General features: G+C 36.3%; 3 protein-coding genes across 5 annotated transcripts; 1 reads left to right on the top strand and 2 right to left on the bottom strand.

Annotated features, from left to right (window-relative positions):
• Positions 1-1,536: 1,536 nt before the first annotated feature.
• On the bottom strand, positions 1,537-6,458 carry LOC126602557 (cryptochrome-1-like). 3 transcript variants are annotated; one of them, XM_050269457.1, is made up of 6 exons: positions 5,737-6,458; positions 4,948-5,166; positions 3,640-4,346; positions 2,200-2,996; positions 2,041-2,088; positions 1,537-1,890 (listed from the first exon to the last, which is right to left on the bottom strand). In XM_050269457.1, exons 1-5 carry the CDS (start codon positions 6,047-6,049, stop codon positions 2,085-2,087), a joined length of 2,040 nt encoding a protein of 679 aa, XP_050125414.1. In that variant the 5' UTR covers positions 6,050-6,458; the 3' UTR covers positions 1,537-1,890; positions 2,041-2,084. The 3 variants fall into 3 exon arrangements, with proteins under 3 accessions (XP_050125414.1, XP_050125413.1, XP_050125415.1); XM_050269456.1 differs by lacking the exon at positions 2,041-2,088 and having other exon boundaries at positions 5,737-6,427; XM_050269458.1 differs by lacking the exons at positions 1,537-1,890; positions 2,041-2,088 and having other exon boundaries at positions 2,196-2,996.
• Positions 6,459-13,959: 7,501 nt separating this feature from the next.
• LOC126602559 (mediator of RNA polymerase II transcription subunit 18) lies at positions 13,960-16,650 on the top strand. The gene is made up of 6 exons (XM_050269460.1): positions 13,960-14,107; positions 14,243-14,325; positions 15,063-15,162; positions 15,600-15,666; positions 15,764-16,120; positions 16,418-16,650. The coding sequence occupies exons 2-6, from the start codon at positions 14,290-14,292 to the stop codon at positions 16,518-16,520; spliced, it is 663 nt and encodes a 220-aa protein (XP_050125417.1). The 5' UTR covers positions 13,960-14,107; positions 14,243-14,289; the 3' UTR covers positions 16,521-16,650.
• A 2,308-nt stretch (positions 16,651-18,958) lies between these two features.
• On the bottom strand, positions 18,959-20,692 carry LOC126602558 (transcription factor MYB93-like). The gene is made up of 3 exons (XM_050269459.1): positions 20,509-20,692; positions 20,131-20,260; positions 18,959-20,020 (listed from the first exon to the last, which is right to left on the bottom strand). Exons 1-3 carry the CDS (start codon positions 20,639-20,641, stop codon positions 19,219-19,221), a joined length of 1,065 nt encoding a protein of 354 aa, XP_050125416.1. The 5' UTR covers positions 20,642-20,692; the 3' UTR covers positions 18,959-19,218.
• Positions 20,693-22,939: the final 2,247 nt, after the last annotated feature.

The following is a 22,939-nucleotide window of genomic DNA, read 5'->3' as shown; positions in this document are numbered from 1 at the left end:
CACTCAACTTCAATTATTGTGGTGGGTATGATTGGGGAAAGTTTTTACGCACTTTGGCAAGCTCGAAATTTAATCCTTTTTGAAGGAAAAATGTTTACAGTTGATCAGTTGGTTAATGACATTTGCATATAATTTTGTGAGGTGAATTCTTGGGGTATAGGTTTTATGTTAAACTCAGTTGATGAGCCTTGCATTCTTAGAGCGCTTGGAGTGCATGGAAGGCCTTCAAGGGCGCCTAGAATTCATGAGGTTATTTGATTTCTCTTTGTTCTTTTCAAGTTAAAGTTAACACTAACGGTGCGGCTCGTGATTCTCTGAGTATGGCTGCTTTTGGTGGTATTTTCTGTGACCACTTAAGTCATTGTCTTGGATGCTTTGCATGATCTTTTGGTGTTGCTACTACCTTGGAGGCAGAACTTAGAGCTATTATTCATGCTGTTTATATGGCTTTGGAGAGGGGTTGACATTCTCTTTAGATTGAGTGAGATTCTTGTTTAGCAGTGCATTTTCTTTCTAAGGGATCTTCTCAAGTGCCTTGGCATTTATCGGTTGATTGGGCAAATTGTTGTACCATCCTCTCTTCCATGCAAGTTTGGTTTTCTCACATTTATTGCGAAGGAAATCAGGTGGAAGATTGTTTGGCAAACTATGGTATTGATCATGTTGGGGTTCATTGGTGGGATTCTTGTCCGCCTTGTGCAGTTGCGGCTTTTGCTCATAATCTTTTGGGGCTTCCAAATTTTTGTTTCTCTTAGAAGTTTCTCTTAATTGATTTTATGTTTCTAATAGTTTTCTTTTGCTTGTTAGGATTTGGCTTCATGTCCTGTCTAACTTATTGTATCTTTACTTTTTTCTTTAATATATTTTCAAAATGATGTCTTTTTCCATGATAACAATGCTGGAGTGGATGTGACATTATTGTTTTCATTAAAACAAAACAGTTTGTAGATCAAAAGAGAAACAATTCGGCAATATTCCTTAGCCAATTAATGCTTTTGCTGGAAGTTGAATGATGTTAATTAAGAATGCAATGTATTTGGTTTAGTTGATGTCAACTGGTAGTGACATCTTTTACTTTTGGTACAACTACTAAATATTAAGATTTGTGGAAGTTCTGCATAAACAGTTGGTCCTATCATCATAAATCCTAGGTCAGATATATAGGTTTTGATTTAAAGATGGTTGAGTAAGATTTGAGCTCAAGTCGTAGATGCAAAGATTAAGTTGTTCTACTACTAAAGTTAGAAGTTTTCATTTAACTCGGTAGAAGTTTTAAATCAGTCACATTATTAAGTTTTGCATGTAGTACGTGCTAAAGCATTTTCACCAGAAGACCATATTTTCGGATCTCCATCACCGCCCTTGAGGCTCCTTTTAGGAGATCAACGGAGTTTTATGTGAACATTTACACAAAAAGAAATATTCAAATTCCGACACCAAATTTTTCTCTTCATAAAAATGATTAAAATTTGTTCCTTATTTTTTCTAGTAGTTAAAAATATTTAAGCAGATAACTTTTGTGCTGCAAAACCCAAGTTAACAGACCAGTAAAATTTCAAACCTACAAGAAGAGGTAAACGTGGATACATAGAATATGTTCCAAGCATCTGTTACCAATGGAATGAGCGAAAAACACCTGAGAGACTGCATATCTTATTTCACTCTCTTCCTTTATAAATACAACATTGCTATACACCAGAGCTACATTATGGTGGAACAAGAAAAAAAAAATGGATAGCTAATAAGTTGCCTGTATTAATTGGAATACAGGCACTCGTGCCAGAGAAGAGTCGTACGGTCAATGTGGATGACAAGTTCACCTTCGATGGCGTGCATCATTACGCCGCACAGCACTCTTTCCGTTCCCCTATTTGCATCTATATGTTTCACCTGTAAAAGAAGAAACATTGAGGAAACAATGAGACTGCTAGCGTGTGAATGAAAACATGAACTCTATCTTGAACAAATTGGCATTCACTTATTGCTTTGTGATATATCATTTCAGAACTTCGAAGCTCGAGAAATTTAAGTAATGCATACGAGACCAGCAGATCGATTCCATATTGTGATACGCCTCGAAGCTCTTAACTGCTAAGGCAACATGAAGGTTCAAAATTGTTTGTTTGAACAAAGAACCCAACAGACTGTTTATTTCATAATCTCATAGTGGATATTGGTGATTTGTTCAAGATTTTTTACCCAGTTTGAGATAGCCGCCTCCAATTCATTATTTGGTGAGACTGAGGATGTCTCTGCAAGTACGAACTTGTTCCAATGCCATTGTCTTCACTCCCAAACTGCTCCGAGTAGCTAGAACTTGAAGGAGACCAAACTGGAACTACACCTCCATCCCTCTCTCGCCTAGTGCTACTGGAAGATTCTGCAGTCGAATCTTCAACAGCGTGTTGTAGCCCTATTGCAGCATTGGATTGTGGAAGAGCATTGTTATGAATAGTCTGAAAAAACCCCTGGTTTAATATGTCTCTTCTTGGTTCCTGATTCACAATTAAGTCTGTAGGCACTTCCGCTCTGGTTTCTTCTGTCAAATTTTGAAGTTCCAAAGAAGTTTCTTCCTCTTCAGCTCTAACCAACGAAGTAGTAATGCTTGGGACCATTTGATCCTCATACTTCCGAGTGCCAGGAGGGTTGTTCCTTGCAGGTTCATTATTTTCCTCCATTTGTATGTCTTGAGAAAAGGCAATTGGTACTGATTCCGAGGAGTCTCCAAGTCCTTCTTCAGTCCCATTTTCAACAGCGGCTCTTGAAGCAGCTTCGTGCTGCCACATCTCTGATAAAGCTTCTTGCAACCGGGTTTTCGCTGCATCTATTCCTACAATAGGTAGAGGGTAATTCGATCCTAATTCAATTCCAGCTGCTTGTAGAACAGATTCTGGTGCATTCCACGGGTGGTGTATCCATTCCGTTGGTAGCCTAGCAAGTTCAGGAAGCCACTTCCGCACATATTCTCCATTTGGATCAAATTTGTAACCCTCAAACTGTAGAAATCAAATAAATACGAGATTTCAGTACTGGAACTTGATCAAATAAGAGCGGTACTATTGCATAATCCTCTCAGAACAAAAGGAGCATGTCAATTTATATCACTCGATGCATTGTACCAAGACATATGTAAAAGTGAAGAAACAAAAGTTAAACAACAAATTTCAACACTAGATTTTTGCAGTTTTTCATGTATGATGATATAGTAGTGATTTGGGGAAACAACTCCGCGATTTCTCTTTTCTAATAGTTTAAAAAGCAGGATGTCAAATTCCATAAAAAGCAAAAAAAGAGAAGAAAAAAAAAACCATATTGATACTGTAGAGCAGATTTCAAAGGGATGCCATATTAATAATCAGCATGCCACAATCCATATAAACCTAGTAGCCATTACTGTACTGAGGGGGCTGAAAAAATGCAGTCTTATGAACAGTCATGAGCACTGACAAACAACTGCACTAGATTTCTATTCATTGCTGGTGACCCTAGATGAGGACACTAGAATAAAGCCAAAACTGCAAAATATGAATAAAAACGCATGGAAATTTTTTTCCATTGTATAAATTTAGAAGTGTTTGAATGTTTGTTCAGCAGCACATGCTCAATATAATTCAAGATAATCAAGCTCAACATCCGCACCTGTGGATTATCTATGCGGTCAAATTCACGACCATCAGGTAAAGTACCAGATATATACTGCCAACCAAGAGCATCGCTTTCAAGATCAGCATCTAAGAGTGTATCCCAGAAATACTTCATCCCCCATCTCCATGGAAGTTGCAGAACCTTTACGAAGAAACTAGAAACTACTACTCGTATTCGATCATGTAGCCAACCAGTGGCCCACAACTCTCTCATGCCCGCATCCACCAATGGATAGCCAGTTCTACCTTGTCTCCATGCCTTGAAATAGTTTTGATCTAATACCCAGGGGAAGAACTTTAGGTGCCCAAGAAGAGGTCTTTCATGACTGTAAGGATGATTAAAACTAATGTATCTTGAATATTCCCGAAGACCAATAGACTTCAGAAACAAGTTTACACTCTCTTCACCAGCCTTGTTGCCTTCATTGGCCCAAACAACCTGCTTCATACGAGCAAGATGAAATGCCTTTCTCACACTCACCTCCCCGAAATGCAAATGGGGAGAAAGTAAAGATGTTGTAGCGCCATCAGCCTTTCTGCGGTTATTAGAGTAATCAAGTAAGGGTCCATTTATAAATGTAGTCAGAGCCTTATCAGCATTACTCCACCCAGGTGACCATGCTCGAGCAAGAAGTGCATTACTTCCCTTCTCGGATTCATCTTCAAAAACCAATATATCAGAAGGAGACCTTGATGCATCACCTGCAAAGGTCATGAATGTTTGAATGTTAATCTAAGATTTGAACTGAAAGGTGGTATGCAAGTAGAACTGGAAATAACTGCACAAAAACGCGTACTGGAGGAATCAGGAAACCCATGCCACACAAAGAACAAGAACAAAAGAAAAGAAAATAATTGCAAATTAAGCCGTCAGTGAACCCAGTATGTTCAACAGTAACATAGTCATGACTCATGACAACTACTCCACCTTAGAGGCTATATCACGAGGCTTATAGAGGCAGTGACACAACTCCAATATCTGCTATTTCCAATACATGAAGTGTACACTGTGTCAACAATTTTCTGTTGATAGTCACCAAGAAGATCTTATTACTATTAAATCCTTAGGAAAATATAGGAACCAGAAGAGCCTTCTTCCATCCACATTTTCGATTCTATTCAGTTTGACTCATTTGGATAAGAAATTGAGAACATAAAATGGCCAACCACACCAATGAAAAATGTGGGATCAGCCTTTCAATATTTTTGTAGGAAAATAAACAAGAGGAACATGAGATCGAATAAAAGCTAGCTGTACGCTGAATAGAGTTGAAGTTCAAGAAGAAAATAAATGCATTTAAACCTGAAATAATTCTCTTAGGGGGAAGAAGTGGTGCATCCGGATCATATGGCATGCTAAGGCATCTTCCCCAAAAGGCATCGAAGGTTGTGAACGGCCGACCATGGACATCAATAACATCCCATGGTTCGTAGAGCAAATCCGCATTAAAGGAACGCACAGCTATGCCTTGAGCAGTTAAAACCTCCTTGGCCCTGTGATCCCTAACCAGTGATATAGGATCTGAAACACGAAGATAGAATCATAGAACTGAGCATTAAATTGCAAAACTCTGATTTTTTATATTTTTATCTCCTCAACTATGCAAAATCGAAATACAAGAGTTCATCAACTGGATAACAGAAGAATCCTTGGACAGAACAGACAAAGTTCAATTAGGCTGTGCACCAACAACAAAATTCAATTAGGCTATGTTAACCGATGGCAAATAAATCTGCTCCCAGTCCTGATAAAAAAGGGACCAGTACACTACCAACAATCTAACATTTCTGCCCCAATCAATAGTCAGCAGCTAAATGAACAGTAAATCATCCAAAAATAGTAACATGGTAGGTAATACTTAACAGACAGCTTCATCAAATCAATCAAAGCACCAACCTTTGATGTTGAAAACAAACCAAATTCAATTTCTTTCAACCAAAACTAGAGATTTAACATACAAAACCAACAAATTCATTGAAAAATCACAAAATCCAGAAAAATATAGAAACTCAAAAGCCTAAACAAATTAAAAAAAAAAACACAAAAGCAAAAAGATTGAGAAGCATAAAAACTAAGAAAAATTGATGTTACCATATAAGTGGTTGAAGAAAAGCTGAGTGGCACCAGTGGAAACAACAACTTCAAGGAGAGAAGAAACACTGTCAGTGGATCTTTTGGTGATGAGAGAAGCACCCAGACTTTTTAGGGAGGAATCCAGATGAGCCAAGCTGTGTTTAAGCCACCATCTTGACACCCTTCCAGGATAATAAGGGCCTTCTTCATCAGGAGCCCAGATGAAGACACAAACCACACCTCCTGCTCTCACTGCAGCTGCCAAAGCTGGGTTATCTTCAACCCTCAGATCTCTCCTGAACCAAACCACACTGCAACCACCACCTGACATCTCCAAAATTATATTTTTTTCAACAACCAACAAAACCCAGAACACCAGTTTTCTCTCAAACTATAATATTAGAGGCATATCTTCCATCTCTTCTATCTCTCTCTGTCTCTCTTCTCTATGTGTCTTTCTCTCTCTAGGAGCACACCACCAGGGACCAGGGGGTTGTATGTAAATCTAATCTTTTTGCGTTACTTCTCTTAGTTTTGTGTTTTACAAATCTTATCTTTTTGCTTTATTTCTCCTACTTTTGTGTATTATGAGGATGTGATTTTACACCCATCAGCAACAAAAGCGTTGGTTTCATTTTTCGGGAGTGAAAGATTTGAATTTTTTTGCACTTACCTTTTTTTTTTTTTTTTTTTTTTTTTAACACATCCTTTACTTTTCTTTGCTTTAATTTTTCCAACTTTTTGGGTGAAATTCTGCCCCACGCCAGTAGGCTAGAGAGAGAAGTCGGGTGGGACGCGGGAATGAGTGAGCGAAAGACTGAAGAGGATTGGTTAACGCCAATGGAGAGTGGGTGGTATACAAATTGATAGGGAAACAGCAGCCACATGTTTTATTTTCTATATCTTCGTATTTCTCTCATCTTATTCTGCAACAAAAACAAATCTCATCCAAGTTACAACCTCTCCACTTCAGTTCTCAAATCCTCTGCCTTTGACAGGATGGAAAATATTCCTCATTTTCTTGCAACTTTTGTGTATAGCTCAAGTATTCTGGCCCTGGAGCCACTTGGCATCAAAATTCTTATCGCCAAGTGCATGACTATATGGGTGTTTTTGGGATTATATTAAAAAGGGCTAAAATATTGTCTAACAATTAAGAGTATTTTGTCGTACTTGGCGGAAATGCTTAAAGTTCTTCTAGGTCATAGTGTTTTTCAATTGAACAACTTCTAATTACTTTTAGGTTTAACGTTTGGGTCTGAAATAACAGTTTGAGTCGATAATAGGCTAATTTGAGCTGACAAGCCACATCCTTTGGCCCAGTAAAGATCCCTCAGGCCAGTGGGCTTTTAGGCCGAGAAAGGGTTTATTCGACCAAGTCCTCATAAGAATAGGATTGTATGAGGACTAAGATCATATGTGACTCGGTTGAGTCTAAGGCAAATTGAATGTGCCAAGGATCAAAATAAAGCTCTGATAAATGCAAATTATCCCAAGGATCATAATTCATTCTTAATCAGAATCCTAGTTCAAATCAAAAAAGCCGAGACTATGTGAAGATGAAGCCTTGGCTAAGAAGGGAATTAAAGAAATAAAGGGAATATTCAAGTAAATGTCGAGCAAACACAATTCCATCAGGATTCTACCTTGACAAGCTTGTTTATCATGAAGGTTAACCCTATAAGTAGAAATGGTTATGCGACGTGAAAAAGCCCTTTCAACTTTGCAAACAACTCAAACGTTCTATGCGAAAACAGTCACTTTACGTGAAGCCTTCTTCACATCCCTAAGAAAAATACTAATTATCCTAACTATCTCGTCAACACGCCTTTAGTTCAGATTAATAGCACTGGAGCTATAGAATCAAGCAATTAAGGAGTACCTTCAGTTTGGATTAACAACATGGTTTTTGTTTAGGTTGATTACCTATTCACATTCACCATAAAAACACTCATCTCCTTTGAGCACCCGTGCCCCTACAAATTCGGCACGCTTATATTCTTACGAATATAATTGAGGCAACTGAACCTAATGCAAGAGATCCTGAACTTTGCAGTGAACTAGGCAACCTTGTTTTAAGGTTCTAGAACTCGAGGCCGAGATGTGTTCTTTCCTCGACCATAGTCTTTAAACTGCAGAAACCAGCAAGCATTCAACACCACCACATCTATTCTACTCCCTCGACCAAGTTTAGTTGCGAGTTGGCATGCCCACGTTCCCAAGAAGGACGTACTAAACTCATAGTTACTCAGCTTGCACGCCACATAGGCTTTGTAATTTTCAGGGTTAGCATTTACTTTTAAATTTGTTACGGTTATTTAATGAGAGCCCATCGCTCTAATGTGGTGATGATGCTCACCACACTATTACTTATCGTTAGATTAATTTAAAATTTGAGATTTGTATAGTAAATAGCTTAAATTAAACTCATCCACTAGTAATCAATAAGGTGGTGAACATTATCATCACTTTAGGATGGTGAGTAAAAAATAATTCCTTCTAAAGAAGTACTTGATCTTTTAATAAAAATTTTATGTTTCTATAATAAAAGCAATTATACCAAAGACATTTATGAGTAAAAGTGCTTTCTATAATTACGGTTTCTAAAACACCCTAAATCTTGAGTCATTATTGCTAGCCAATTGTGAGGCTAAGCTCACCCCTCCCCTTTAGTGTAAATAATATCAATTGTCAAAAAAAAAAAAAAAAAACTAAATCTTGAGTTATTATTCTTTGTTTTTAGGTTTTTAATAGTTAATAAAAAATTTGTCAATCCAAAAACCTAGTCGTACAATCACCTCCGACCTTAGTCCACATTTCTATACCTCATTGGCTCTCTATTCTCTAAAAAAAACCTCAATACACCAATCTTTACACACTTTGACACCCTTCACCGAATTGAACCTAAATCGAGATCATATTTGGTGACAGCTTAGCCCATTGGCAACAACTTTTGGGACATCACTATTAACATTTAAGCGATCAACATCCTCACAACCTTAATCTTGGAGAGCTTGTTTGTCGTTTCCCTGGTGGTCTGGTGATGCAAAGAACGACGAGGTCTGCCTTAAGATAATGAGGTTATATCTGAAGTGCGTCCATTATTGATTGAAAACTATTTCCACACCCCCTCTTAGGCCTTGGTTAATGTAACACCCCACCCCGAAATATTTTTTATTTTTGGGAATATTATTGGTGACAGGCACAACCTAAAAATCATGTTTAATTGACTACCATTAATTATTTATTTTCTACCATATTCAATTCACTAATTCTTACATTAAATTCAAAATCAACCCTTAATTAAATAACCATAAGGTAAAGACTCAAATTATTTACTAAATTCCTTTCATTAGTACAAAATCACCACAAAGGATTTCTCTCAATTATTTAACTACCACCTATCGTAATCCTTTAATTATTTGTCTTGTTTACAACCATTATTCATAATTAAAATTTTAAACACCAAACGTACAAATTTATTCTCACTTTGTCACTATCTCCTTTTATAAAACACTTCCCATTCTAAAAATTATTTTTCGAGTTATTTAAGGCCGCATCTAATACTGTTAGACTGTCTGCGTACCTTGGAGTGGGATCAAGCCTTTTGTTTCCAAATTCATTAACTTCGACTTTTTAGTGACTAACTATCACAAAATCGGTCCAAATAATTGAATCACACCATATGTACATCAAATATAGATTCAGAGTATCGAAAATTATGTAAAAGAGGCAGAGACGGCCCACTGGCCACGCGTCGCCGCAGGTGGCGGTCGGCCGGCCCGACTCGCCGAAAAAATTCAACTATTTCTAAAAATTCTCAAAAATTACAGAAATAAAGATCTCAAAGAGTAGAGCCAACTATATACCTATGGCCAAGTCCTATTTGGCCAGGAAAAGCTCCAATTTCCCTCAAAATCGTCGGAACCCTAGAAATTAGTGTCCTTGATTCAACTCCAAACAAACTCCGACACCTCAACCATTGCTTGGGCTTTGTTCCTAGGGTTAAGAGGAGTCTATTGGTAGTGGTAATTGAATCAAATCATTTCAGATTTGGTGGATTTCAAGCAAGGAAGGTCGCGGCACCCTCGGGTGTGTTCTTCCCAAATGCAAGTCCAAATTTCATGATTTTGGGGATGTAATAGGGAGAGGGAAGGTCATTGAGGGGTTTCCAAATGGTTGTTTGACACAATTCACCAGAAAAAGGGGTGAAATCCTGTCAGAAACATGTATGGCGTCGAACCGGGTCAGGTCACCAAGGCCTGGGTCCCAATCCCTCGTGTCTCTTTCCTCTCATTTTCTCTCAGTTATCTCTCTCCATTGGTCCTCCCCCCTGATTCTTTCCCCCTTCTCTCCTTTCTATGCTTTTCTTTCAATCTCAACCGTCCATTTTTTGTTTCTTCCTTTCATCTCAGCCACACATGTGGCATGTCACATGGCTCCAAATTTTCTGGAGCCTTCGAAAGATGTTTAAAATTACCAATTTATCCCTAACTTTAAACGTTAATAACTTCTTCGTTCTAACTCCATTTCACAAACGGTTTGCGCCTACGCATTCGTAAGATCGAGCTCTATTCAAAAGTATAAATTTTGACCTCGAAAGGTCTATGTATTTTAAATAATTAATGTCCAACTTTAAACCTCTTAACTAGTTAAATTTAAAACTAAAATTTTATGAATTAATATAAATTCTCAATTCTTTTCACACATTCATAATTATGAATACCCAATTCATATATTTAAATTTTTCCGGGTATTACAGTTAAGCCTTGTGCCTTTGAGGCCATACTATAAGAAAAAAAATATTCCATTGTGCAAAAAGGTATTTAGACAACTTTTTGAATTAATTATTAAACCTACATCAACACATATACAAATTGTTTTACAGAATTGTGGCAGAAGGATTATATTGATTTACAACACCTATTTTCAATGACTACATTGATTGATTTTCAATTTTAGAGATCATTTGTGATAAAAACTCGTAAATCTTGTAAGGCCTATCTATGTGCCACATCAGCATTTAATGGAATTTTTAACAGAATTGTGACTGAATGACCACATTGATTTGTGACACCTATTTTCAGGGACTACATTGATTGATTTTTAATTTCAGGGATCATCTTGATGATGAAGATCAATTTCAAGGACCATTTATGATAAAAACCCTTGTTTTTATTTTAGGGAAAATTATTCTTTGTTAAGTGTTAGAAGAAATAGAAAATGATAAAGGTGTTTGTGGACAGGATTAACATAAGCCTATAACTACATCATATGCACTGATACTGTCTTCAATTTAACCATTCAAGTTTATCCAAAAAAATAAAATTCATTCAAGTAACAGAAGGTGGCTCAAGCTCATTGGATCTTCGTTGATCGAAAATAAGCAAAAAAATAAAATAAAATAAATTAAAAAACTCATTAAACCCAAAGCAGTGTATTTTTTTATCTCAAAAAAACTCTTATGTCATATTCTTGTGGTACTTTCAATGTGAGTTAAGTCCACATCTATGACTTGTACTGAGTTAGACGGAAAGTGATTCTTTCCTGATTCTTTCCACCAAATCCATCAATTCGGACCATGAAAATTTGATTAAACGGCTAAAAACATGAAACCCCTTTAAAAGTTATAATAACTTTAGTCGTTAGATCAAATTTCAAGAGTCCGGATTAGTAGATTTGGTGGAAAGGATCTGGAGATGATCCCTTTCCAAGTCAAAAAACCTCAACAAGTTGTGCGTATACAAAGGTGGAACCAAAAAATTTATATTGGGATGGGTATTAATTTTTGCTTCCTTCTAGTATGAAGTGAAATTTAGGTGTAGGCGTAAGCTAGATTCTACGCTTTGAAAACCAACTTTTCCTTTGTTTTTCACATTTATCAAAAGATGGTACGAGAAGGAGAGAACAACTTTTATGATATGTGTATTTTATTATTGTGACATCACTTGTCAATAATATAATATAACATGAAATCTTTTTACTTAATGTTATATTATTAGCACAAGACACCATGATAACAATATACTCGTGTCTTGAAAACTCTTTTTGTGGGCTAGAGCCCATGTCAGCCAATACTGGCTCCGCCCCTTGGGTACATATGTTTCTCTTTGCATCAAATATCTCCCAAATTATAAGATGAGGTTGCATGGATGTAAGCTTGATATACAATTTTTTGGTCATTTAAGAACTAAAAAAAAAATAGAAAAGAAAAAAAAGCTTATGAGATTAATGATGACCAATCACTAGTTCACGAAAATTATCTTTTATTGTCTAATCACTATAATTGTTTAAAAGTAATTATGGGCCAATTATTGCCAAAGCCTGATTTAAACAGAAATAAAATTGTTATTGATACTCTAGAATTTTTATTTTGCACTTTAAACTTTGTATATTTAGAGAAAAAAAATACGCGTGCGATGAAATTTTTGAAATGCTAATAGCAGTTCCTAAAAAAAAAAAACAATTTTATTTTGCCTGCATCTGATTTCAATTCCAATTCCAATTCCAATTCCAATTCCGGCTACACGATACAATATATTTTGCCAGTTTAGGGATTTTGTTTCTGCAATTAAATTAATCAGATTATCTCATTGTCTCAACTTGGGATTCCATTGGCAGCTTGGATTTTCGGAATGGGATAGCTCATAGCTGGCCTGGAATTGGGACTCTGGGAGAGACATGCATTGCTGACTCCCTTCCATTTGGCATATTACTTCGGTAGGTCCAAAAAAAAAAAAAACAATTATTTAAATACTCATTGTCAACACTTAGCACTACGTACGGCGCGATTGTACACTTATCCATAGGACTATTATAAGTTTGACTTATAATACTCGTATATGATGAGTTCGATATTAAATAATTATGTTTATGTCGGCAACACATCTAAAAGAACAACAAAGGCATCATCCAACGAAAGTATTATTAATTACTTATTAATTTAATATTGCGTTGTGATTATGTAAAAAATGATATTTTAATTTGACATCTCGAGTGGTGTAAAATTTTACAATATGTCAACAAGTGGCTTGTAACCTGGGTGATTAAGATTATTTATCTTGCACTCAAGGTCTCGTGTTTGAATTTCTCACCCTGTAGTTTAGAAGAATTTAGTTTAACTTATCCTATCGTTTGTTAAAAAGAAAGTTTTACAATATGTCAAATTGTCACGTACACCGTAAACTTTAAATTTAATGTTTAACATTTTTCATCTCCCTTGGTTAGGGGTGGGCACTTGAAACCGAAAACTGAAACCGAAACACGAATCAAATCGAATCGCACCGAATGGTTTAGTTTTGCGGTTTTGAAACGGTTGCGGTTTTGAAACCAAACCGCATTGTAGGAAACAGTTTGGTTTTGGTTTTGGCTTTTGAAAACCGCACCTTAAATTAGATGTCCTGTTTTAATTAGTTGTTTGTTAGAGTCCATACATTTAGTATGTACATGTCATAATATTGATTATTTTTTCCAAATTATATCCCTCATCAAGCTTGGCATCTCAATGTTTCTTTAAAAGAAAAGATGAAATTTTTTTTACTAGTAAAAGCACCTAGAACCCTAATTTACAAGTTCATAATGACAGCCTATATAATATTCTAATTAGAAATGCAAATGAAAACTAAAAAAGAAACAATGAGCATCAAATAAGAGTAGTCACAGTAGGAAAGATACAAGGACCGAATTTCTAATCAAGTAATAAGCCACAACACTCCTTTTGGGTACCCTTTCGTGCTCATGGAGTCTATCATCTGTGCAATTAGCTAGCTAGAGTAAAGAAAAGAATTCTCATGTGGGTTGGTTAATTAATGTATTGTGTGGAAAATGAGACCGTGTTATGTGTAGATAAGTATAAATTTTAAATTGTATATATTTTTTCAAAAACCAAACTGAAACCGTTTGAAACCGCATCGAACCGAACTGAATCAAAAGATTTGGTTTCATTTTAGTTTTGGCTTCAAAACTGCACCGCAAAAAGTTGCGGTTTCACTCAAAACCGCATTGAACCAAACCGTGCCCACCCCTACCCTTGGTGCATGTGCGTCCTCATTTACACTCAAATTCGAATCCGCCTAGTTTAAATGAATATAATAATGTTTTATCTTATCGTTTGTAAAAGAGAAAATAAGTTCAAAAGCAAAAATGGGCTTTTGAAGTAGACGATTCAAGGGCCCAAAAAATGTTAAACCCAGTAAAGACATCTTGTTCACTCAAGCCTTCAACTTTTTTCCGGGTCCATGACCGCAATCAATGCGCTTTGCCACCACCATCGCTCCTCGCTCGATTTCTCCAAGCTTCTGAATTCTAACACAGAAACCCCGATACTCCCTCTTCCCCTCTCTCCATCTTTTCACCTTTCTGCTTGCGCGGTATTGCTGCTGCAAACCTGGTTAGTATTTTTCATTATCTAGTTTACTCTCTCAGAAATTTACGTTTTGATTCTTCATATTTTCTCCTTTAATTCTACTTTATTTTAGTTTACAGTTTATTGGGTTTTATTTTTTCTCTTTGTTTTGGTTCTCAGGAATTCACAGGGGCTTGAGAAAGTGCGAGATCAAGTGCACCAAATTCATGGAGTGCGTGGTCCAAGGAATTATAGAAACACAGGTGAGTTTTTTCACTAACTTTTGGGGGTTGGGTTGGATTCGGACTTACATTTCGCCATACAACTTCTGCAATTGCAAATTTGCAATTAGATGAGAAAAAAATTAAATCTTTTTCTTGGTGCTGAATTTTTGGTGGCCAAGTTTACCAAATGCTTCATTTGAGGTTAATATGTTAGAATCATAGTGACTTATGACTTATGGGTGTTTGACATTCGCTTTGTGAGTTAAATTGATGACTTGGTAACCACGAGACCTGTTTATGGGTTGATGCGGAAGCAACATTTGCACCACATGGACTGAAAATAATCGTCCCAAAACGATACAGTTGCACAATTTGGTAACAATAGTCCAAGTGTGGTTTCTACACAACCTAGAAACGGGTTCCACATCAGCCAGGTCATCAATCTAATGAAGGATGAGAAGGTCAAATAGATAGCAACCCATAAACTGAAACGATTTCAAAACATCATAGTGCAATGTGAGAAAATTAAAACCTCGTTGGCCCATTTTAAAAATCACAATAAATATGGAGGGTGTAAAATGTAGTTAGTCCCCAAAAAATCTTTGTTACAAACATTTGATTTAGTAGTTCTTTTTCCTCTTGCATGCACAAATGATTCGTGTTTATTGGATATATGTTGTTCAGAATTGTAAGTAAAATAACTAGAAGAATTCCATTTCCCGCTTTCCGTGGGAAGTGTTTGGAGCTGCATCTAAAATATGGTTTGCATTTTGCAGCATGTTGAGGCCCTTGAGATTCTTCTTCAGGGTCTTTGTGGTGTTAGCAAGAAAAATTTGAGGGTCCATGAGATATGCCTTAAAAATGGCCCAAACCTTGGTAATTGATATCTTTCCTCTTTTAGTTTCGATCTGAGTGGTTAGGATGCTATATCTCAACACATTTCTACACAATTAAGCGATATTCATTATAGCTCTTTTGCCTGTTGTGAGCTCATTTCAAGACATGTTAAAAGCCTCCCCTGGTGTCACTGGTGTGCTTTAATGACAAGTTTTTCCCAGATGTCCATTGTCTTTTCCAATGTGAGATGCATGGGACTGTTAGATGAATTTTTGTAAAGAGTTTCTGATTTCTTCAACTTCTTAGGACTGACAACTATAGTATACAGTATGTTTCATTTATTGACTACGACATCTCACATGGTCATGTTAATTTGTCATTATTTTTTATTAGTATGGTCTGGTTCAGTACATATCAGCTGAATAGTAAGATATTATATTGTGGGTCTTCACAAGTTATGATCTTCCTTTAAATAGGGCTTGTAGCATCAGAGGTTCGACTTATATGCGATATTGAACAAAGTGAACAAACTGAACCAACATGGTATGACTTAAAACCTCCCCTGGCATATTCATTAAAATGTATGAGTTTGTGTTTTACGTACATCCTTTTGCATTGATGCCTAATTCTAGATCTGCAGGACTATAAGGCATATAGGGGGTGCTATGAGAGGTGCAGGTGCTGAGCAACTTTCAGTGCTAGTAAGATCCGTGGTTGAAAGCAAAACAAGCAAGAATGTGCTTCGCTTTTTTTATGCACTTGGATACAAGTTGGACCATGAGCTGCTAAGGGTGGGATTCTCCTTCCATTTCCAGAGGGGCACGCAGATCAATGTGACGGTGTCATCAGTTAATAAGATGCTTCAACTACATGACATAGATGCGGCTGTCCCTGTAACTCCTGGGATACAGCTGGTTGAAGTAACAGCTCCTGCTACATCTGAAAACTATGCTGAAGTTGTTGCTGCAGTATCATCTTTTAGTGAATATCTTGCACCGTAAGTTTCTTTTTTCCTTTGAAATGTTTTCTTTGAAGAAGCATTAAACAACCGTCCCAAACGGCTACAACATAAGATTGTTCCTTGTATGTGTCATGGCTAGGGGTCCCAATGGTCTATCAGCAGTCATATTGGCCCAAAGGATCCAAATTGAGTATTTCTTCCATGTTGGTTGATCATTTTATAAGTGATGAGACTACAAGAGAGTGCTGCATGATGCAAACTGATTTTAAGGTTTATGATGCACATGATGAAAATTTGTTTACTTGACTCATACACCTGGAATCGATTTTGCAGGCTCCTGCATTTGTCAAAACCGGGCACTTCAACTGGGGTTGTTCCTACTGCTGCTGCGGCTGCTGCATCTCTTTTATCAGATGGTGGGGGTACAACCTTATAAGCAGAAGTTGTATATTGCTTTGATTTTAGTATCTCATGTCAATGGTGAATGATATATCATTTATGCCAACAGAACTGCCTGTCAAACTTCAAATTAACTCCCAAGTAGTTTTTCTTTCCAATAACTAAAACTTTAGATAGTTATGTTAGTGACAGTCGCTCACGCATTGCTGTAATAGTCAATGGCAACCATAGCTCTTTCTTTTGTTAGGAATCTTTTGAATACTGATAAAACATGTAGCATTTGCTAGTTAGAGGATCAAAGGATAGACTGGCTAAGTTAGCCCTAGGTCATTAGGAGGGTTGGTAGTGAGTAGGCACTGGTGGTAATTACTAATTACTAATTACCCTAGTCTGTAGGGAGGGTTTGGCTAATTCACTAAATATTTGTTAATACTCCGAGTGTTTTAACTATTATATTTTGATTTAAAAATATAAAAAGTAGTTAGAAGTCCGGAATATGGCCGTTGAATTTTTTTTAAAACAAAGATCCTTGTCTTTGTTAGTTGTCGGTTACAACCATCACCATTGTTTAGACAAAAAAATTATTTATCATGATTGTCATGACATAAGTAACGTCTTGAAGATGATTACCATGACATAAGAAACTTGGAGTGGTGTACAACCATGGGGTAGGATTAGGTGGTGGTGAAGTTTATTTCTTTCAGTTGGGAAAAATGGTGGAGGAAGAAACCTAATCAACCTTGATTTTCTTTGTTGCTTTGACAATCATGAGTCCATGACCAACTTCAGTATAATTAAGTTGTTTTTTAAAGAACAAAATGAAAGTTATAAATACCCGGGTTGCTTCTACTATGAATGTTATTTTTATTAAGACGATATTTTATGCAACGACATGTCATTGTGGTGTCTGAAATCAATGATATACTGCTATGGAGGAAGAGCAACTTCAATGAATAGGTTCACCATCTCTGACCACTAATACAAGGTCTTGTGGTGTCTGAAATCAATGATATACTGCTATGGAGGAAGAGCAACTTCAATGAATAGGTTCACCATCTCTGACCACTAATACAAGGTCTTGTGTGAGGCTCTCTCCACATGGCCTTGTACTAGTGCCTCAGGATGGCACAAAGGCGGTTATGAGAAATTAAAACGCATGTTAGTATGTGATTTAGCCTTGATTGCCTTAGGGGCAAAACATCAAATTTATCAAATGTCTGATTGACTTAAGCCTAAAATAGTAGATTTATCAAATATCTAACCGTGCAAGGTAAATTTGACACAAATCTATAGAAAGATGGCAGATTCATGAATCATGAAAGATCTAGCCTCACAACGTAGATCCAGAAAATGACCAAACTCGGGAGAAGATAAAACCAAGGTCAAGAAACATAGCACAAGATGGCTAAGGAGCAAACACTATTCACATGAATACTAAGGAAGAGAAGGAGGAGGAGGAGGAGGAGTAGTGGAGGGAACCAAGGGACAACCCCTTCAAGGACTTCAGTGTTCAGCGTGTCTGCTCATTGGCTTATAGAGATAGTTTAGCGACTAGTTTCTAGAATGCCTCTTGTTGATAAAGTAAAATAAAAGTAGACCTTGTTAGCTGGTTATTGTCTTAAGAAAGTGAGAACTTTGCAAACATACTTTGCGACATCGTCAGGATAATGGGTTGCCATGTTTTCTTGAGTAATGATAAGATTGTATGATATGATAGTTGATGTGTTAGTAAGTTAAAAAGAAGAGTGAATTACACTTAATTTGTATGCCTTCGTTTTGGGGATAAGCAGCGGCTTAGAGGATTGATCTATATTTAATTTTGAATAATAAAATAGCCCTATGTCCGAAAAATCATACCGTAATGTGGTAATTGGAGCCTACGTTGTTTGGTTCCTTACTTGTAAAAAGTCGTTTTTACATGCAAATTACAGTTTGATACGGTATATATTATTAACTTATAAAAACGCAACAAAAAAATACTGTAGACACATCAAACTGTGATTTGGCTTTAGGTAGAAATGATTTATTACATATGAAAAGCAAAGTATTCTCGTTCTAGAAGTTGAGAAGTTAGCACCGTACTAGGTGTAAAAGGTCCTTGTCTTTTTAAAAGTGGAGCAACTATAAATTTTTTAATCCTTACAGTAGTGCCACCAATGTAGTGTCTAAGTTAAAAACAGTTTTTATAAAGGAAAACACTAGAGAGAACATATTTTAAAACAACATAATATGGAAGTTGATGGTTAAATTTTATTTTTAATGATTTAATGAAGGAATTTAACTATCAAACGTCATATCATGTGGTTTACAATATATGATATGAAAAGATAGCATCTCTAGCATCATCCTTTTATAAAATAACAATATAACTTGAGAATTAGACAGAACAATGTATTAATTTCCCCATTTTTTTTGTAAATTTATAAGACGAGAACGGAAGCAAAATATAATTGATCTTAAAAACAGTAGAGGGAGGAGGGTAAAATTAAATACTCATGCCATAACAATAATGTACACATATATATATATATATATATATAATGCGTAAACTTATACAAGCTAGTTTGTACATGTACAAGTATTCATACATATGCATGACATCACACGTATCTGTAGTAGGTATATGTACGCTTGCAAATGCATGTAGGAAGAGGAAATAATTAACGAGTCAACGACAAAAACTGCAACCACTGAATCTTTCTCAATCTGTAAAAATAATCGTTAAGTAAGAATTCTCAACCATAATTGGCGTCCTCAAGAAAAAGGTCAGGCCAGTAGGATGAAGAATCACTACTTCTTCCTCCATAGCTTGACCTGCTGCAGTACGCATCTCCGGGAACATTGCTGGTTGGAGGAATAGAAGGAGCGGTAGGAGATACAAGATTATTAAACCATGAAGATTCATCGGATGGGTTCTTTTCTTGACCACGGACCACTGTAAAGTTGGAGCCCTGGCCCACTTCATGGTTACTGTTATTCAAAGATGGTAGAGAACTGAAAGCGACTTGTGGGTCTGCTAGGTCATGAGGCAGTAGGGGTTGAAGATGGTGGAGTGGTTGAGAAGAATTACCACCATATCCATGAGAAAATGAGCTTGGATTTTCCAGTTGTAGTGAATTAAAATTCGGGGTTTCTTTGCTAGGAGGAATATTAATCGAGCTTAACAAATTAAAAGCCTGATCATCCATTTCCATCTCTGTGCTTCTGTTCTGGGTATAAGTGTCATTGTTGCTTGTATAAGCTACGGATTGGAGTAAATGCTCAATGTATTGAAGCTTGGTCAATTGAACGGCTTGATCTGCGTGTAATGTTGCATCATGTTGATTAATGTGATCTAATGGCTGATATTGCTGCATGAGATCCTGCAGGTTAGCTAGGGCTAAAAGCTGAGACAAGTTGGAAAATAGGTCAGTTCTTGGCTGATGGGTCATTGGATCAAAACCCATCTGGATCAGCTTTTTCTTCAAATGTGTGTTCCAGAAGTTCTTGATTTCATTGTCCGTTCGGCCGTCTAAATGTGTTGCAATTGTTGACCATCTTGTAATTAAGCAAAAATATATAAGAGTAATCTTTGATATTATGCAAACATATATGTAGAAGGAAGGGTTGAAAACTTTTATGTGTTTGATCATGGAATAAAGCATTACTTGTTTCCAAGGATAGAATGGAGATGTAGAATTGTTTGCTCCTCTTCTTCAGAAAATTTGCCTCTTTTGATATCGGGTCTTAAGTAGTTTGTCCATCTTAGCCTGCAACTCTTCCCACATCTATTGAGACCTAAAACATAGAAAATGATAGCAATTTAAGTGGTAAAACCAATAAATTTATCTTATCAGGATATCAGGGATGAGATCTTGAATTCAAATCTCAATAACGTGGAGAGTGACAATCCATGTTTTGGGGGTAGTCAACTAGGAATAATGTTAGCTTAAGATTTTGAGTATCGATAGTCGGTTGTAACTCGATTGTAAACTAACAATTTAATCAACAAAGAGAGGCTAATTAATCATATATTGTATGCAAACCTGCAAGCTTTGGAAGAGCTCTCCAACTTCCATGGCCATGTTGTTCAATGTATTGTACAAGCTTTTGATCCTCTTCAGGAGTCCAGGGTCCTTTCTTGAGACCACTTTCATCACAACAGGGAGATCTCCCCATTGTGCTTAATTAATTTCTAAATTTGATCTTTGCTTAATTAAATTGGCTGCTTTTTCCTCAAATACTGGGGCAGCCTATTTATAGGCAAACTAATTAGCAGATGGGCCGCTCTAATTTCAGAGAAATAGTTTTTTAATCCGAAGCTGATGAAGAGTGAAACTTTCAAATCACAACGTCAACGTTGCAGGTCACTGCTTTGTCAAATAACTCGACCCATGCACGCAACATATGTCGAGTTTCTTCCGTACGTCATTGTTTGCATGGCTTCACAAAAAGACTTCAGCTTATAATAAAGGGAACTTTAACGAAAAGCACCCGGTACTGTTCACTTTAACGAAAAACCACATTTTTACACTAAAAAGTCAATCCTGGTACTATTCACTTTACCCTTTATTTTGTCCTTATCATTAAAACTCAAAGTTTTCAAGCCCTTTTCATTAGTTTTCCTTATAATAAAGTCTTAAAACTTGAATTTGTTGGAAAATATTAGTATTTTGGTTTATTTGAATATTTGGTTTTATGGGCTTAGCCGGTTAGAATTAGGTTTTGTTAGAGATTAGGGTTAGTTTATTATAAATAGGATGCTTTGTTATTCATCAGAGAACAAGTTATTTACAATGTAACCTCTTGGAGTTTTGTAGCCGTTCCGGTATTCTCTTTTGTTTAATAATATTTCTATTATTCTTGTTAGTCTTGTTCGTTGCGCACTCTGATATTCAACTTGGTATCAGAGCAGGTTCAATTCTTTGGAATTTAATTTGTTCTAGATGGGTATCAATTTGTTCATCCGTTTGTCCGCTGCGTATCAGTTTGTTCAAGTTTGTTCGGAAGTTCACAATTGGCATCGGCATCGGCATCGGCATCGGAATTTGGAGGCTTGCATCCACATCTGCTTGTTGGCAAACTTATGTCGTGTACCGCCATGAGTTTGACGGGGGGGGGGGGGGGTGTTGGAAAATATTAGTATTTTGGTTTATTTGAATGTTTGGTTTTATGGGCTTAGCCGGTTAGAATTAGGTTTTGTTAGAGATTATGGTTAGTTTATTATAAATAGGGTGCTTTGTTATTCATTAGAGAACAAGTTATTCACAATGTAGCCTCTTGGAGTTTTGTATCCGTTCCGGCATTCTCGTTTGTTTAATAATATTTCTATTATTTTTGTTAGTCTTGTTCGTTGCGCACTTTGATATTCAACTGAATTTTATATGACTCCTTATTCCTTAATGGGAATCTACGGTCACTACTTATGAATATCATATGTATGGTAGAAAGCATATATACTTATATTAGAGATTATGCATACACGTACAAGGCTACAAGCCAAAATGCATAAGTACTTTGAAGTAATATTTTGTAAGCATCCTATGTAAAATTTATATGATTTATCTCTTGTCAGACTTGTAATATACGTTTTTATTGTCATATTATCTACCTACCGCTATATTATTATATTTATTTGAATGTGTACGTAGTACATAAGCACATATTTGGCACAAAACTCTTTTTTTTTTTTTTTTAATTATAGGTTTATACGTGCATGTAGATTGAGGTATTTTAACTTAATTTACAACGAATGAGAAGATCCCAGACGTTGAAAATATTATTCGAGGTTTCTTAGGTACCTTTTCGAACTATGTGTTCTACTCTTGCCACTTTAGTTGATGTTTTTTTTGTTCGATTTATCCAATTCAAATTGTGAATGACTATCACATCTGAATTCATGAGCTCAAAAACCAGTTGTCTAGAAGTAGAAAAGGAAGACCAAATGCACACAAAGTTCTCTATGTGTTTTAACCTCATTGATGATGTGCCTATACAACAATCATAATATGGCACATGTCACATGTTTCACAACTCTTCAGTTAAATCAATCAGTTAATCTAAAAAACCTAGAAAATCCATGAAAACAATGTGTACCAATCCCCTCTCCACCCCAAAACAAAAGAACATACAATTAACAAATACAAACTTGAGAAATTATTGGTGTTATTAGACACTTAATATATTGTTAGAAAGAGATAGTAGAAGAATGCATGTACGGGGCCCATTTGACTTGGAGGGTAGGGCAGTTAGAGGGGAAGTTGGTGCAGCAAATTGCCCCAAATTTGGACCAGTTTTTTCTCTGCACGCTTGAGAACCCATCCAAGGCATTTGGTGGTAGCAATTGTCCTCTTTCACCTTGTTTCTTATGCATATTTTCCATTGATATTTCCTTGGTATAACCTTCTTGTTTGAAACTTTGAAAATGGACCATAAAGTAAAAGGTTATCCTCTAGTACAAGCCAGTGTCTTTTGAAC

The sequence above is a fragment of the Malus sylvestris genome, chromosome 15 (genome assembly GCF_916048215.2).
Source record: "Malus sylvestris chromosome 15, drMalSylv7.2, whole genome shotgun sequence".
Classification (NCBI taxonomy): domain Eukaryota; kingdom Viridiplantae; phylum Streptophyta; class Magnoliopsida; order Rosales; family Rosaceae; genus Malus; species Malus sylvestris.
Note: the sequence above shows the minus strand (reverse complement) of the source record. Positions and strands in the feature narration are given on the sequence as shown.

Bases quoted from the DNA above. Each gene is read 5' to 3' on its own strand.
- LOC126602558 (XM_050269459.1), bottom strand. From the start codon at position 20,641: ATGGGGAGATCTCCCTGTTGTGATGAAAGTGGTCTCAAGAAAGGACCC. The intron at 20,261-20,508 runs GTTTGCATACAA...TCTATGTTTTAG, and splicing joins AGCTCTTCCAAAGCTTGCAG to GTCTCAATAGATGTGGGAAG. The intron at 20,021-20,130 runs GTAATGCTTTAT...CTTAATTACAAG, and splicing joins CATTCTATCCTTGGAAACAA to ATGGTCAACAATTGCAACAC.
- LOC126602557 (XM_050269457.1), bottom strand. From the start codon at position 6,049: ATGTCAGGTGGTGGTTGCAGTGTGGTTTGGTTCAGGAGAGATCTGAGG. The intron at 5,167-5,736 runs GTAACATCAATT...TTCGTGTTTCAG, and splicing joins TTTCTTCAACCACTTATATG to ATCCTATATCACTGGTTAGG. The intron at 2,997-3,639 runs GTGCGGATGTTG...TGATTTCTACAG, and splicing joins ACCGCATAGATAATCCACAG to TTTGAGGGTTACAAATTTGA.
- LOC126602559 (XM_050269460.1), top strand. From the start codon at position 14,290: ATGGAGTGCGTGGTCCAAGGAATTATAGAAACACAG. The intron at 14,326-15,062 runs GTGAGTTTTTTC...TGCATTTTGCAG, and splicing joins AAGGAATTATAGAAACACAG to CATGTTGAGGCCCTTGAGAT. The intron at 15,163-15,599 runs GTAATTGATATC...TCCTTTAAATAG, and splicing joins TAAAAATGGCCCAAACCTTG to GGCTTGTAGCATCAGAGGTT.